Genomic DNA, 15,729 nt, shown 5'->3' with positions numbered 1-15,729 from the left:
TGTCCTGTGTTACAACACTTGATTTGAAAAAACTTACTATAATACTTATTTGTAATGGCTTAACAACCTTGAAGTACCTCGTGATACTCTTTTTGGTATCATAAACAGATTTCAATCATATTTTCCATCAGTAGTTAAAAAGAATACATCGGACATATTTGAGAGCATCTGATTTTCATAGACAGGAGGAATTTGAAAAATGTGGAACTCAGTAGAGCCATTGTTTCTTACAAATTGAGATAAAAAGCAAAGTCATTAGTAGAATACAGGGCAGGCATTTTCAAACTTGGAGTATCCAAAACTGTTTATCGCTTTTTTTATACCGATGTTAAGCTTCCAGCTGATTTCCTAATTAAAAAAAAAGGTCTTCATTTTATACATTTTGCTATTTACCTCCAACAGCACTACTGAAAAGAAGTACTTAAAAGTGATTTCAAAAGTTTGAAAGTGTTAAGAGTACAAACATTTTAAGTAATGTATTCCCGTTAGCCCTTACCATAGCTGCTCTAATAACTGCATGATCTTCTCAGGAATTATAAAGCCTGTGACTGTGCACAGAAAAGCTTTTTCCACCACTGTGTTGGGCTGAGGACAGCAATAGGTTGATAAGAAGCTAGATGATTTATTGTCTCTGAAAAAAAAAAAACAAAAACAAACAACTAAAATAAATATACTTTAAGTCTTCTACAATAAGTTTCAGTAACCAAAATTTGTACCAAACAAGTAGTATCTATGTATATCATCTGACATTAATACTGAACCAACTATTGGCCAAGCAATTAATACAGATGTCATGGTGCTGTGGGTTAACCCTCATAAGCACCTAAACACCACATAGCCAGTCACTCACACCCCTAGAGGAAATAATCGGAAGGGTAGAAGTGAGAAAACATGGGTTGAAATAAAGACAATTTAATAGGTAAAGCAAAAGTTGCACGTGAAAGCAAAGTGAGTTAAGGAATTGATTTACTGCTTCCCATCAGCAGGCAGATGTTTCGCCACGTGTAGGAAAGAAGGGCTTCATCATGTCTAACTGTGACTTGGGAAGACAAACACTGTAATTCCGAACATTTCCCATCCTTCCTTCCCCAAGCTTTTACTGCTGAGCATACCACCACATGGTGTGGGATATCCCTCTGGTCAGTTGGGGTCTGGTGATGACCCTCCCAGCCTACTCACTGGCAGGGCAGTGCGAGAAACAGAAAAGGCCTTGACACCGTGTAAGTACTGCTCAGCAACAGCTAAAACATCCCTGTGTTATCAACACTGTTACAGTCACAAATCCAAAACACAGCACCACACCAGCTATTACGAGGAAAACCACCTCCATCGCAGCCAAAACCAGTACACGTCAGTACCCCTAAATACACAGATGAGTTATTCAAGATTTAGAACAAACACTTACGTGCATAACAGACTTCCCACTTCAAGAAATGTGTCTTTCTTAATTCTTATTTAACTCTTCCTTAAAATAAATTGTGGCTTTCCTTACTTCAAATGTATATAAAGATCAAACAAATTCAAATACTTACAAGCTAACTTGATTCAAGACAGCACCTAGCCATTCAAACAGTTCCTCTGTACTGCAGGACTCCTCTGGCTTTCCTTGCAGTTCGTTACTTTGTAACACCGGACACTGCAAGTCCCTCAGGGTGCTGAATGTTATTTTTGGCTTCAGGGTCTGTATTTGGTTTTTTGAAAAGTATGACATCAATGTTGATCCCTCTGCACCTTAACAACACAACACCACAAAGAGCTGTTACAAAACTACTAAATAAAAGGAGCACTAAATACATGAAACCTTTGAATATGCATACAAGAAAATGCAGTGTGTAAAACTGCTTACATGCTGTTATTTTTGGCAAAAGCCATAGAATCTTCAGCTTCCTTATCTTCTTGGAAAGAGAAATTAGAGCAAGATCCATTAACTCAGTATAGCTCAGTAAATTTACTATTTAACTAGCAAGTAATAGATCTGTCAATAGAAAATTTGAGCAGAATTAACTGGGCAAGCAATAGGACGAACTCATTAGAAAGAATTATTCAGAACATTCCTGAAAGGGAACACATGAAATGGAGCAGGAACACATTAACTGCTCCGCAAGACAAACTGGTCTGCAAATGCACTCACACTGTAAGTATACCCATGCCTATACAGATGAGAACATTTTGCCTTCCTGGTGCCCATACATACGTTCCCTTCAGGCTCGTGCACAGGTGCTCGCTGCTGTGGAAGGGTGATGTGTGCCTGTTCTGGTTTTGTTTGGTGAGGGGGGGCCTAAGGTGGTAGCTTCTGTAGGAAACTGCTAGAAGTTGCTCCCCTTTGTTCAGTGGACTCGGCCGGGCCGAGGGCGGACCCGCTGCTGGCCAAGGCCGAGCCAATTGGTAGCAGAATGTCCCATGATAATGCCTCTGCGATAACGTATTTAAGAAGGGGAAAATAGAAAAAGAGGAGGAGGAGATGTGAAGCAGCTGAGTCGGGGGCAGAGAGGGGGAGGTGTGAGCCTTGTGGGCCTTGCAGGCCTCACCCTCTGGCCTCCCGCCAGGCAGCCGACTGGGCCCAGCTCGGCCCGGCCTGGCTGCAAGAAGTGGAGAGGAGATGAGAAATGAACAAGATGTAAAAAGGATCCTGAGAGGCATTTGCCAGCCTGTTGTGAGGAACAGAGGTCAGTGAAGAAGGAGGGGGAGGAGTAACGCGGCTCCTGGCCAAGATTCCTCTGCAACTTGTGGTGAAGACCATGGTGGAGCAGGCTGTCCCCCTGCAGCCCATGGAGGTCCATGGAGGGGCAGAGATCCACCTGCAGCCCGTGGAGGACCTCACACCGGAGCAGGTGGATGCCTGAAGGAGGCTGTGGCCCGTGGAGGGCCCGCTGGGACAGCTGTTCTAGAGGGACTGCACCCCGTGGAAGAGATGACCCACGCCGGAGCAGTTTCACGAAGGACTGTGGCCCATGGGCGGGACCCCACGCTGGAGCAGAGGAGGAATGCGAGGAGTTCTTCCCCCGACGATGACACAGCGGCGTAAAACAACATGTGATGAACTGACCGCGACCCCCATTCCCTTTTCCGCTCCCCCCCGTGCCGCTCAGGAGGGGAGGTAGTAAAGATAATGTTAAGCCCGGGAAGAGGGAGGGGTGGGGGGAGGTTATCTTGTTCCCTGTCTCATTCTCCTGCTAGTTTTAGAAATAAATGAGTGTTTTTCCCCAGGTTGAGTCTGTTTTGCCCATAACGGTAACTTTAAGAATTTCTCCCCGTCCTTATCTCAAACCTCGAGCCGTTCTCCTTATATCATCTCCTATTCTCTCGGAGGGTGGGGAGAGCGAGAGAGAGATTGAGCAGTCTGGTCCCGATCGGGGCTGAACTACGACAGTGCCTTACACCACCAGGTCATCTCCAGTTTACTGTCTCTAGCAATTCCTTGGGCATTGCACCACGACAGGGAGAATACATGTGGTAGAGATACACAAAGATAATGCACCTCTAAGACCAGGTAAAGGAAACTAAGCTCATATGAATTCAGGCAGTATTCACTCCAAAACCATGGAGTGTCTAGAGGGACCTGATCATCACTAGTTCACTAAGAACTGCCTCCTGAAGACAGTATGGCTTCTAGAATCATTAACAACTCCAACTGAATAAATTCCTGCAAATCTCAGCAATACTTTGCAAAAAGCTATAGTACCATTTAAATTCTCCTGCTACATACTTTCACAACTGCAGAAAGTTTCCCTTTCGTTGTCCTAAAAGGCACTCAATCTTCTATCCAGCGTGTCAGGTTAGTGGATCTCTTAGTTCTCTCAGCTGAGTACAAGAACGGGTAAGAATCCTTCTGACAAGTCTGACTGCACCGTTAAAGACAACATACCTGATTTCCTAGGTGTGAATTTAGGAGCCATAAGGTTTTGGAGAAAAATTATTGATTTACAGTAAACTGAAAAATCATCTTCAGATAAGGTATATTTGGAAAGTCATGTAGTCATCAAGACTAGAGACTCTCCTACCTGGCTAAGGTGTCTGCCATCCCAGAACACTGTTTCCCCTGAACAGTGGAAAAGTGAGCAGGTGACTACAGGCTTGAGCAAAGATTTATCAATGCTGTCACGAGGAATTCTAGGATGGTCTGGGGGACAAGGACTGAAGAGAGAAGGAAGGGTAAAGAAATCAAGTTACAACACAAATCTCACTTTACTAGGATCAGAGAAGGAAAAAAAAAGTTATTAAGTCTTCAAATGCAGTATGGCTGTAACAGATGTTCCTTGATAGACTTGTGGGAAAGGCCGTGTTTCTTCAACTCCAGTAAGTGATCCAAACCAGCAGCTAAAATTCTAAAAACTTAACCTAGACTAAAAACCTAACCTAAGCAAGCATATTGCAAATTAAGAGATATTAACCAACTTCCTTCTTGAAGCAGTAAGATAATTGACATGATATCAATTTTCCTAAATTTGAAATTCCAGATCATGTACTCTATTTTCATAAAGTAACAATGGGTGTCCAGGCGACTGAGAAGTAACACCTTATTCACGAGAAGTCTGAAGTTCAGAACAGCATTTAAATACCGCAGGGAACGCATGTATGAACAGAAGAAATTCAAGAACAGGATGGAGTTCACCAGGGAATACAATAACCACAACTTGCTATCCAAAATCATGGACTGCCTAAACGCAAGATTTATCCCATCAAGGACAATCACATGGGGAAGTACAAAAAGAAAGGCTAACCACAATCCTTTATAATCGTTCTTCAGAAAAGGATGTCCATGTACTGAAGGGCACAGTGACAAAGACAGGCAGACTGAATTCTTTTTAATCTACTATTTTTATATAGATATTTTAAAGTCTGAAGTGTGCCAGAACAGATGATCTTCCTTCAGTCTGCACTTCCTACTGGCATTTGTTAGACTAACAAGTTCAAAGAATGTCTAATATTGCCCTAGAATTCAGAGTCGAATAGAAAAAATTACACATCTAAACATCCACTCCATATCGAAGCCTCAGCTATAGTCCTGACTTCAAGAAATCCCAAAGACTACAGTCAAGATTACAACAGAATAATTCCTCTAGCTACAGCATAGCTTTCCATGTCAACAAAAACCAGGCACGCTGTCAAAGTTTTTTGGAGGCTCATTAATTTCAGCCAATAAACATTTAAAATTGTCATAGAAATTACAGCAGTAGAAAAGAGAATAAAAGCTTGTTTTGCCCCTGTCACTAAAGACATGAGACACTCCATATTCTCTTTTTCTGTTCCTCTTAGTGCCAGAATCACGAAGTGGGAAAAACGGGTACGAAAACAAAACGTCCTGCTTTTGGAAAGTGACACAAATGTTTATAGCTTTGTACCAGTGCTGGCCACAGCAAGAAACACCAGTTATCAGCAGGAAGGCTGAAAGCAGAATGCTCATGGAGGACATGGACTCTCTCAATGAAATAAATCCCTCTTTTCCCCTTCCAGGAGAATCTACATAATGCCTCATGTCTATTAAAAAAAAAAAAAAAAAAACCAAACGTATTTTTATTTTTGTCAGTACTAAGGAACTAAAAGTCTTTTGTGTGTTATGAGAACAAGATTCCTGCACAGAAAGGCATTCAGATTTAACTCCATATTCAGGAAATTATTGACCTGACCCAGTTTTCGGATGTAAGAAAGTGCAGAAAAGGACTGCTATTCTTCCTGAATGGCACTACACTGGCAGCAACAAACATAAGAAATATATTGTCCCTAGAGGCGTTTTGCTCTCTGCCCAGGGTCAATAAATCCAAGCAAGCTGAGCACGAAGATCCGTCACCTTAGTTGGATTTATGTCACCATTTATGGTAGCAACAGTCTTCACTGTGACTCTTTCCTGAACACTACAAGGATGGGAATTGCAAACCTTTAAACAATTTCTTTATGACAAACAACAAAGGATCCTTGTCATACGATTAGTACTTTAAAAAGGGAGGGGAAACATGGGACACCGCTAAGTGTAACTGTAAGCAGCTTTAATTTCTCAGAGCAGTAACCCCCTCTCAGGCTTAGTCTTGAAGAGCCAGAAAAAAAACCCAACACACTAAAAGCTACACAGCTATGATGAAAAAAAAAACAATTTTTTGCAGTACAGACTCCCGCAGTTTTTATCAGTTCTATGCAAATGCTACATGTCCCTAGATACAGCCTGTTCCGAGGTAATAAAAGCAACTGAGGACTCTGGAAAACAACTCTCAGAGGAAGAATAATACTTAAATCCCAGAAGAAAAATTAATGTAATTAGAAAACAGTAGATTAGATGAACAAATACTAGAAGAAAGGTGATTTGAAACAATACAATATCTTATAACAACCACCTCTTACTCTGCTCCAATCTCAAACAAGTGCTTGAGAATAAAATGATAAAATAGCAGACTGCAGGTGTATCAGTGTACACAGCACACTATGGAAATAGGGACATGTCCTATAAATACTCAAAGATTAACAGAATCATAGAACGGTTTGGGTTGGAAAGGACCTTTAAAGGTCATCTAGTCCAACCCTTCTGTATGGAGCAGGGACATCTCCAATGAGGCTGCCCAGAGCCTTGTCCAACCTGCCCTTGAAATGAAATGAAATGATGAAATCAAAGCTCCCCATCTCAAGTACTACAGCAAATACGTAACTCGTGTATTAGTAAAAACCTCAAAAATGTGTATTAATGGTCATGTATGTCACAAAATTATAAAGAAGAGGCAGCACTATCAAATAGGCAAAGTTACAGGAGAAAGCCTTGGGCAACATAAAAACGAGGAAAGGAAGCAACCAATAAATCTCCTATGAATCACTGTTGTGTTCCTGAACTGAAATGTTCTGCTGTGTAGGAAGTAACACCCCCCCGCCAAACAAATAAACAAAACAAACACAAAATCCTACCCAAACACATTTTAATCTAACTTTCCCCTCTACTAAAAAACACCCAAAAATATTTAGACAAACAGTGGAAAAGAATAGTAAACTAAAAATATTTGTACTTCATGTCAATTACATTTTAGTTTTACATTTAGTTCTTATTACCTGTATTATACCAAGCCAGCAGGAAGTCAAATTCTAAAGGTTTCTTTTCTTTCAATGCCCAAAGCACTCTGTTGTGTTTCTTGCTATCAGGGTGAAAGCCAGAATCAGTCAAGTCAACAGTTATAACTGCAACAAAAGCAATTGTTACTCAACTGAAATAAAATTTAACGTTAAATTCATTAAGAATTAAAAGAACACAAATAAACCAAAGAACATAAAAGTTCCTTTTCACATATACAACACCTTTACAAAGCATCTGAGTATGCAAATGTGACTGTTCATTATGTAAACAAATATTCTCCTCCTGCCATCTTTATTTTGATATAATCTGGAACTGTGTTCTGGTGACTGGAGGGACAGATTCCTTTTGTAATGGCAGTGACAGAAGTCCCAAAAAAGCACCTTAAAAATACACTGGTAATTAGGCAAGCTATTAGCACTAAAAAAGATAGAATTTCTAACATCAAAAGCCATGTACACAGCAATGACACTTTTTCAACTGTTGTTTCTTAGATGAATTGGTCCCAGGCTAAAAGTTACACTTGTACTTCAGATGGAAATTTCATCATACATTTTACTTGACAAACTGAATGGTAAAACGATGTCCCATTTTGCCAAAATTCTTACTATAGATAACAAGTTTCCCCTTCTATAGTTTTTATGTAACTACCTATCAACTACTGCAGGTTCTAATACATTTGAGATGGCATAGTGTTAATGTTTTTTTTTAATTATTTACAAAAAAAAAAAATAACAAAAATCACACTTTGCATGTCTCTTCTGCTGCTGTTAAAAAATTACAATACTTTACAAGTACTTGGTATATTAAGATTACCATTTAAAATGTGTCAACTGTAATACAATTCTCTCTTTTAAGCAAGCAGTCTTGTGTGAGGCTCTCTTTTGTATATTGTGCAAATTTTAAGCTCTACTTTAATTAGCTTAGTGGTTCTGAATTTAAATCAGAAGGTGTAGGTACTGTGCACAGTATACAAAATTTCTTGAGTCCTTGTCCTGGTTTTGGACAGTGGCTACATCACTCTAGTATAAATAACACAATGGAACATGCAGAAATTTAAAAAAAATATAGAATACCCCCCCAAAATTACACATTTTTTCTTTCCTTATAGCTGCTTCATTATTTGGAAAAAGTATTTTTTGTCTTCATGCAGCCCTTGTATCTGCATCTGGAAAAACATGACCTAGACAATAACCAATTTTAAGGAAACGGAAGATTCAGCACTGCTGGTTTAACATCCTAACAAGGTGCTGAATTAAGCACTGTTCATATAAATAATACTTACTGTATCTCATTACTTTTTTGCCAGAATACCGAGAAGGGTGACCTTGCAGTCCAAGTTCCTCATAAGTATCCTTACCGACTGATAGAATTAGTTTTCCTATAAACAAAACAGACTTTAAATACAAATAACCTTCTACTTAGCTCCCTTTGAAGTCTCCTGAGAACCATATACCTTATAAAACGTTAGCTTTGGATCAATGTTATCACTAATGTAATCCAGACTCCCTAGTTCCAGTTAAATGGACTACTAGATTAACCCTTTAAAAAAAAAAAAAGTTGTATCTCAATTACTCTTTTTTATCAGAGGTCTTATGAATTAGAATAAGAAAAGTGTGATATTATTCCTAAGAAAGTCATAGCTTTTTTACTGTACTACTTCATTTCATTTCCTCAGTCTTTCCTCCACTTGTCCCTCAGCACTTGCTGTGTCACTGGTTGAACAGTACATTTCACTAGGGCCCCATTTACTAAACGTTCATGCATGTACTGCTCAACTAAACACAGAAAAGCAGCTCCTCCAGCTCCAGTGGGACTACTCACACTGAGTAAACTACGCTTATTAGTGATAAACAGAGATGTGCTGGAACAAGTCCACTTCCATGTTCATAAACCAAGTTTGGCAGCTGCCACTTGGTACAGAACTTCACACACAACAGATCTCTACTGCAGTCTTCCGGTTGTACTGTATGAGTAACAGTATCACACAGAATACAAACAAAGTTGTTGCTGAAGATTTCAGATGGTGATTTCACCGGGATGTGTGTCTGCAATGCTGTCTCTGCATTGACTGTGCATAGTTTGTAATAACTGTATCATACAAACTCAATGACTATCAAGTATCCATTTTTCTAGGACTGTGCTAACAGAGCACATGAAAGCATTCCTCCTCTAAAGAACAAGAATTTATTTATGCTCTGATGGGCACCTGTCACATTACAGCTTCTTAGGCTGGAGGGCTGACAGACCAATTTGACGTTTTATTATATCTGGTACACTGTTTAACGGAAATAAGAAGTCATATTTGAAGCCCAAAATAGCTTCATTATTTTCTCTGCATGTAAAATCCCACTCTAGACGTAACACTTGGTCATAAAACTGTGATGGAACTGCAACAGACTCTTTTAACATGTTACATAACTCTCAAAGAATAAACACTGAATATTTAAAAAGTGTTCCTAAGCACTGCTGATAATTTTCTTTTTTTTTGGTATAAATTCTGTCTTTAAGACCAGCCAGAAAGAAGAAGTTGGAATGCAGTGTTTTTAAAAAAAATAATCCTCTGTAGCAACTGCAAATATGGTTTAAGCACTGACAATCTCATACTGTACATAAGTGAAGCTGATATTTTTATTTCCTTTAGATTAAATAATTTAACAGTATGAATGAAAAAATACATTAAAATTAGTATTTTTCTGATTCAAATATATTTCTAATAAAGCTGGCAAGTACAGTAAACACTAAATTTTCCAGTTTACATCATTCCAAATGAAAAAAAAAAAGAACAATCTAGGACCATAACAACACATGTGCATTACTAAAAACAAAGCATACCATTTGGTAGCAGAGCTGCAGTATTATCTTGATCAATTTTTGTGTTATAGGTAAGTGCGTAGCATGAACCTTTAATAGAAAAGCAGAAAACCATGAGATTACACAGTCTCTAAAGATAAACGTGACAATATGAAAGATTCACCTCAAGATAATCAAACATGCCAAATACCATTTGAATCACTGTAAACACTTGATTTTCATCAACTAACTTTATTCCACCTTCTCAGGTCAAATAGCATTTCGGTATTATCTTTATAAACCTTGGACTGTCACTATTTTAAAGGACCTGTAATACCTGTATATCTGTATCTGTAACACAGATAATATTAACAATATGCCCCAATATGAAAACACTTTATTTCCACCTGTGACGTTCCCCACTCAGCAAATGGAAAACTCTTTTTTTTTTTTTTTCCAGATACATTTCTATTATTAGTTCATACGAAGACAAGCTGGAAGATGCTCACATTACTAAAAATATTTCATAGCATTATCCGCCACAACCAATTTTGTTCATAAAAATACAACAGTCAGATCCTGTAAACTTGGTGTACAGACGTTGTACTGCTTCCATAAAACTACTGGCATAAAAGCCATTAATGAGACTAAAGGAAATAACAAAAAGAGTCTCAAATTTAGAAAGCAATGGATCTTACTCTCCCGTTTCACCCACATGTTGTCTTTTCTCCTTTCTTTTCCCTTTAAGCTTTTTTTCTCCCTGATAATCATCTGAAGGGTACAACATTTATCACGAGCCAAATGAGTGGGGCCTGCTCGATAAAAACAGCATGCTCCGAGTATGCAGGAGCAAGTTGGCTGGGCAGAGACTGCATTTTTCTGCACATCCTCTTTGCTCTTACTGTGGAAGGATGAGCCACCGCAGCTCCAAAAAAAAAGTGCATATTTTTTCTCCTCTTTTTCTCTTGCCTGCTGTGGTACACAGCTAACACAGCTCTGTGCTGAAATATGAAGGAATCAGGGAGAAGGGTGCAGATTTCTGCAGGAATCTGCATAAAGCTGAAGTATAGAAGAAACGTGTCAGGATACATGAAAGCCCTCTTAATAGCTGTCTTGCAGAATTAAGATGGAATAGGGAGAAATGAAGAGGGGACAATCACAGAAATCTTGGACTTGGGTGTAAACAAATGTTGACACACAACAAAGCAGAAAAAAAGAGAGAGAAATTAATACAGAATCTTCGCAGTATTTTTTCTTCCCTTTCTTTAAATTAGTTTTCAGAATAAATAACAATAAACTAATCTTAGTGTGTTACGAAAAATATACACTATTACTGCATCTGTCATGTTCTGATTACCTCCTTACCTTTCTTCACAAAAGCATCAATGAATTCCTGAGCGATCAATTCATGAACCGATAAATTCCTCACCAGGTAGTACTCTCCAACATCGGCAATGGTACTTTTCAGCACTTCAGGTAGTATGCCACATTCAGGGATCAAAAAAGACACCTATGAGGAACATATTTGTAATGTAAATCATATCCTAAAATCTGCTCTGGAAGAAAACCAAGAAATAGAAAAAAATATTATTTTCAAAGAGATCAGTATGTTACACCAAAATGAGATGAAGAAAAAATAATTTCAGGCTATCGTCTTCAAAATTTATCAATTTGCAAAAAGTCTCCAAGTACAGCATAGACATTACTTGTTTTTTGCATTTTACATGCTACACAATAGCATTTCAGGTGTTACACAAAGGCATGATTTTACACAGCACGACTTAACTAATGATCTTGTTTCACGTCATTATAAACTTAGCTTGATGTGGCATTGGAATATTTCCTTCAGGCCTTGCTGCAGGAAGCAGTTGTAACTAAAAATGTAGGCTAAGCATTTCCGCAACCTCCGTGAAAGCGCAAACACCAAGGAGAATTTAAACCAGGTTTTGAATCAATGCTTTCTCCTCAGTGATTTTGAAGATCAGGAGCAAAGAGACCATCGGAACAGGACTTGAAGTCGGGTTTACAATCTTCAAAAGAGACAGAAGGCGCACGTTAAGGCTACAATTTCTGTCGCTGCTTCCTAACGCAAGGCAGGAAACTGGTTTTCACAAGGGACGAGCGCCTAGCTTTTCTTACTAAACTCAGCATTCAATCTTTTGGCCCAGCTGCCTGCTTCTAATTTCCCTTTTCTTTAAAACTTCTCCTGCAGGTGTTTTGTTGATCAAGGGAACTTTTAAGTCCGGAGGAACCGCGCCTGCCGCGCAAGTGGAAAGCTGGAGCATCAGCAAAGCCCCTCTCCCGGGGTGGGCGGGCAGGCCCAGACACCGGGGCCCTCCCGCCCGCGAGGCGGGACCCTCTGCCCTCACCGCAGGGGAGGCTCCGAAACCCCCAGCTGCCCGCACCCCCCCCCACGGCTGGGCTGGGCTGAGCTGGGCCGGGCCGGGCCGCCGGCCGCCTCCCCCCGCCCCCAACCCCGCCCCCCGCACTCACGCGGTAGTTGTAGGCGTGGTCCCGCACGTGCGCCGGGTGCCGCGAGCGCGGGTGCCGCGCGTGGCCCTTCTCGCAGACCAGCAGGTGCCGCGGGACCTGGCGCAGCCGCTGCAGGGCGGGGGGCGGCGCAACCGACATCGTCCGCCGGGGGAGCGGGGGCCCCCCCCCTCCCCGCCTCTCACCCCGATGGCGTCACTCGATGGCGTCACCCGCCGCCCAGGAGAGAGCGATGAGACCGAGCGGCCTGCGACCGGGAGCAAGGGGGAGGAAGAAGCTGTGCGATGAGGTCACTTCCGCTCGCCTCAACGGCGCAGCTGCTTCCGCTGTAGCGCCGTCGGAGGGCGGCTGGAGGCGGCGGTGTGCGCATGCGTACAGCAAGTGTGAGGTGTCGCCTGACGGTTCCTGTGCGTTGTGTGAAGCGTCTACAAAAATCTCCTCTTCCCGCCTTCCGGCAGTACTTATCTTCCCAGCCCCATTGCTGCATGGCTCCTGATTTAGTTTAAAATGGTGCTGAGCAACTTTCTTGCTATTCACAGTTTCTGTCCCCGGTACAGGGCTGCGTGTAACCGTACCAAACCCACCACTCGGGCCTGCGCGCCAGGCCCCCGTCACCCTGGCAAACCTGACGCTCAGCTTCGGTGCCAGTTTGACGACAGTAGGTCCAGGGATCTCAAGCCTGCTCTAGGGAGATCTTGACCTGCTGCCAAGGCCAGGTTGGACAGAGCTCTGAGCAACCTGCTCTAGTTGGAGATGTCCCTGCTCCTTGCAGGGCAGTTGGACTAGATGGCCTTTAAAGGTCCCCTCCAACCCAAACCGTTCTATGATTTTATTATTCTATTTCCAGATGTGATGTTCAATGCTAAGGCTCAGGGGTACATGAATTTGAGTATTCCTCTCCCTTAGGTAGTCAGATGCCAAGAAGAAAAGTTTAAAAATTTTGTTCAGTATAGATTAGTATAGAAAGTCCATTTAGTGTAGAAAAGTATAGAGTATGGTAAGGTCGTATGTTCAACAGCTGCAGTGTTACTCAGACACCAAACATCAAATTCCTATGATTTTACTCGTTCACCATCTTGCTGGTTTGGTATCATAACTCCAGCACCCTCATTCACTTCTTGGTCAGTTATCGGCTCTTTGGCTGAGATAGCACTTAGATTTTGTAGATCCGTATTTCCAGCCTGGTGAGTTTATGTTACGGATCCAGCTTCGGCCATCGATGAGCCCAGACTCGCTTCTAGCACAGACTGCACTTTTCTGGTGCTCTGTCTATGTTTGGATCTGTCTGATCTTGCTGACTTAATAGCTATAAATAGCTAGCAGTGTGAAAAGGCCAGCTCTTGCAATGTCTGTTACAGAACCATGCTTGCTCGATGGAAGCAGCAATGCTACCGAGGAGTTACTAGTTCAGCGCTTCTGGCTCGTTAGGCTGATTCAGACCCACTTGTTTGGGATGGATGCTTCCCGAGTGCTTGTTTACTGAAGTGACATCAAGACCTGCTGCTCTGAACTTAGCGGTTTGTATCCTCCAACGCATGAGACTGAGATGAAGCTACAAATCACGAGGTCACTGCTGGCTCATTAACGTTCGTGGAGGAGTGCTGAATTCCGCACTTATGTTGTCTGTATAAATTAGATTAATTGGATTATTATGAATCAAAAAAAGGCTATGTAATCACAGTAGCTTTCTAATTTAAAGCATGCAAACATTAATGGAAAAAGCACTGCGTGATTAATGTCAATTATTATCATACCCGCAAGCAGAAGCCTCTGTGCGCAGATGAGCATCACACTGCAATGATCAGAAAGCCTGTTCTACTAAAGGGGTGAAAAGTTCAAGCCTCTGACCAATAAGTCCAGAGATCCAGAGAGGAAATATGGCTGTACTCAAAGCAGCTTGTGGAGTTGTTTTGTTTTTTTTTTTCTTGTGATTTGCTTTTTTTGGTGACCTTCTCTATGTTAATACAATTTACACTTTCTGCTAGGGATTCAAGTGGATGGGAAAAGAAATTAGGAAAAAATATGTTGGGGAAGGGTCAAGAAAGTAAAGATTCATGGTTGCATATTCAGAGTTAAGTCAGTATTTTAGGGATTTTGGCAGGAGTGTAGTTCACTGCAGCTCAGTGGAGCATGAAGGATTTACACTGCTGTTCGGTTAGTTTGGTTCAGATGTCAGGCAATTAATTTTAACCCACCCTTACGTTGGCTGCCCTGTTACAGGGTGTATGTGTTCTAGAGAACTCCCTGAACATATTGAACTACATTTAAAAAAAAAGAAAAGAAAAAAATTAGCAGTCCAGTAGTCTGTGCTGTAACATACAGAATTTCCTTATCTTTAAAAGAGCTGTATATATGCATGCTACTTGTTGGTAAATGCTGACATTTCTATAGTGGTTGTTACGGTTTTGTGAGTAATTAGGTACAGAATTTCTGTATATTGTTAAAAAAAAAAGGACATCTTAAACCTTAAATAATTTAGGTGACATAGCCCCTGTAAAGCTATCACAGTTTTCCCAGGGATTTCAAACCAGTGACAGGGTGCTACAGTTTTAAAGCAATTCAGTTTCTGCATGCTTGAAGAGAGTTACAGGCTGTAGTCAAGAGGAAAGCAATGCCTTGAGGCAACCTGTGTTAATAGGTTGGAGTAGGGAAGGATCTCTAAAATATTTCCTGGGACTGATGAAATTTGATTCTCTTTTTGTGTAAAATGACTGAGTTTGGAAAGAAAAGCCTGATCTTCCCACTATGTACAATATCTCTAGTTGCAAAGTCCAGCTCCTTCTTTCATGTATTTTTTTTTTTGCTATTCAAGAGCAGCAGTCTTAATTCATTCTTTCTGATGGATTTTCTGATTTAAAAAATAACATTATTAAAATACCTAGACTTTCATAAAATCAAATCTAAACAAGTATTTGTCACAGATATTTTGAAATTGGTTTGTGTCTTTAAGATTAATCAAAATATTTTTCTTTTCAGTCAGTATTTTTTTTCTTTCTTATATATTGTTGACTGCAGAAGAGACAGCAAGAAGTTTTCTAAATCTTTTAACTCTGGCTATTTTAATTAGTACTTTGCAAAACAGAAACTAACAGATACACCTGGTGCCTTGTTCATCTGACATTAATTAAGTGTATAAGACTCTGAAAACCAGCAATTTACTTGATCAACATCAACTGATATTTTTAGTGCTTGGACTATTTTGCAGACTTCTCCTGTAATGCCCAAGTGTTATTCTTAGGTTGGCATTTTGATGCCAAAGCATGGTATTTTCACAAGCTGCACCAAAGTTAGCGTGTGCATCCCTCTGTCACTCAGAAACCATTCTCACACTGAGACTTATATGTGAATTCAGACTTCTAAGTTTAGGTTCCCATTTTAAAGTTTTATATGTAAATACTTTG

General features: G+C 40.6%; 1 protein-coding gene across 5 annotated transcripts in view; it reads right to left on the bottom strand.

Moving 5' to 3' along the window:
* The window catches only part of RPP40 (ribonuclease P/MRP subunit p40), a 32,720-nt gene extending 20,241 nt beyond the window's left edge, over positions 1–12,479 (bottom strand). For all 5 annotated transcript variants that reach the window (XR_015257627.1, XR_015257625.1, XR_015257626.1 and 2 more), the window contains exons 1-7: positions 12,332–12,479; positions 11,204–11,348; positions 9,881–9,949; positions 8,331–8,426; positions 7,027–7,152; positions 1,533–1,731; positions 497–631 (exon numbers count right to left, since the gene is read on the bottom strand). Coding sequence is in view for 2 of the 5 variants with exons in the window: in XM_086740254.1 (XP_086596380.1) it covers positions 497–631; positions 1,533–1,731; positions 7,027–7,152; positions 8,331–8,426; positions 9,881–9,949; positions 11,204–11,348; positions 12,332–12,469 (908 nt within the window). In the remaining 3 variants the exon portion in view is untranslated. The remainder of the gene's footprint in view (positions 1–496; positions 632–1,532; positions 1,732–7,026; positions 7,153–8,330; positions 8,427–9,880; positions 9,950–11,203; positions 11,349–12,331) is intronic.
* Positions 12,480–15,729: the final 3,250 nt, after the last annotated feature.

This window comes from Chlamydotis macqueenii, chromosome 2 (genome assembly GCF_036417535.1).
Source record: "Chlamydotis macqueenii isolate bChlMac1 chromosome 2, bChlMac1.mat, whole genome shotgun sequence".
Lineage (NCBI taxonomy): Eukaryota > Metazoa > Chordata > Aves > Otidiformes > Otididae > Chlamydotis > Chlamydotis macqueenii.
Note: the sequence above shows the minus strand (reverse complement) of the source record. Positions and strands in the feature narration are given on the sequence as shown.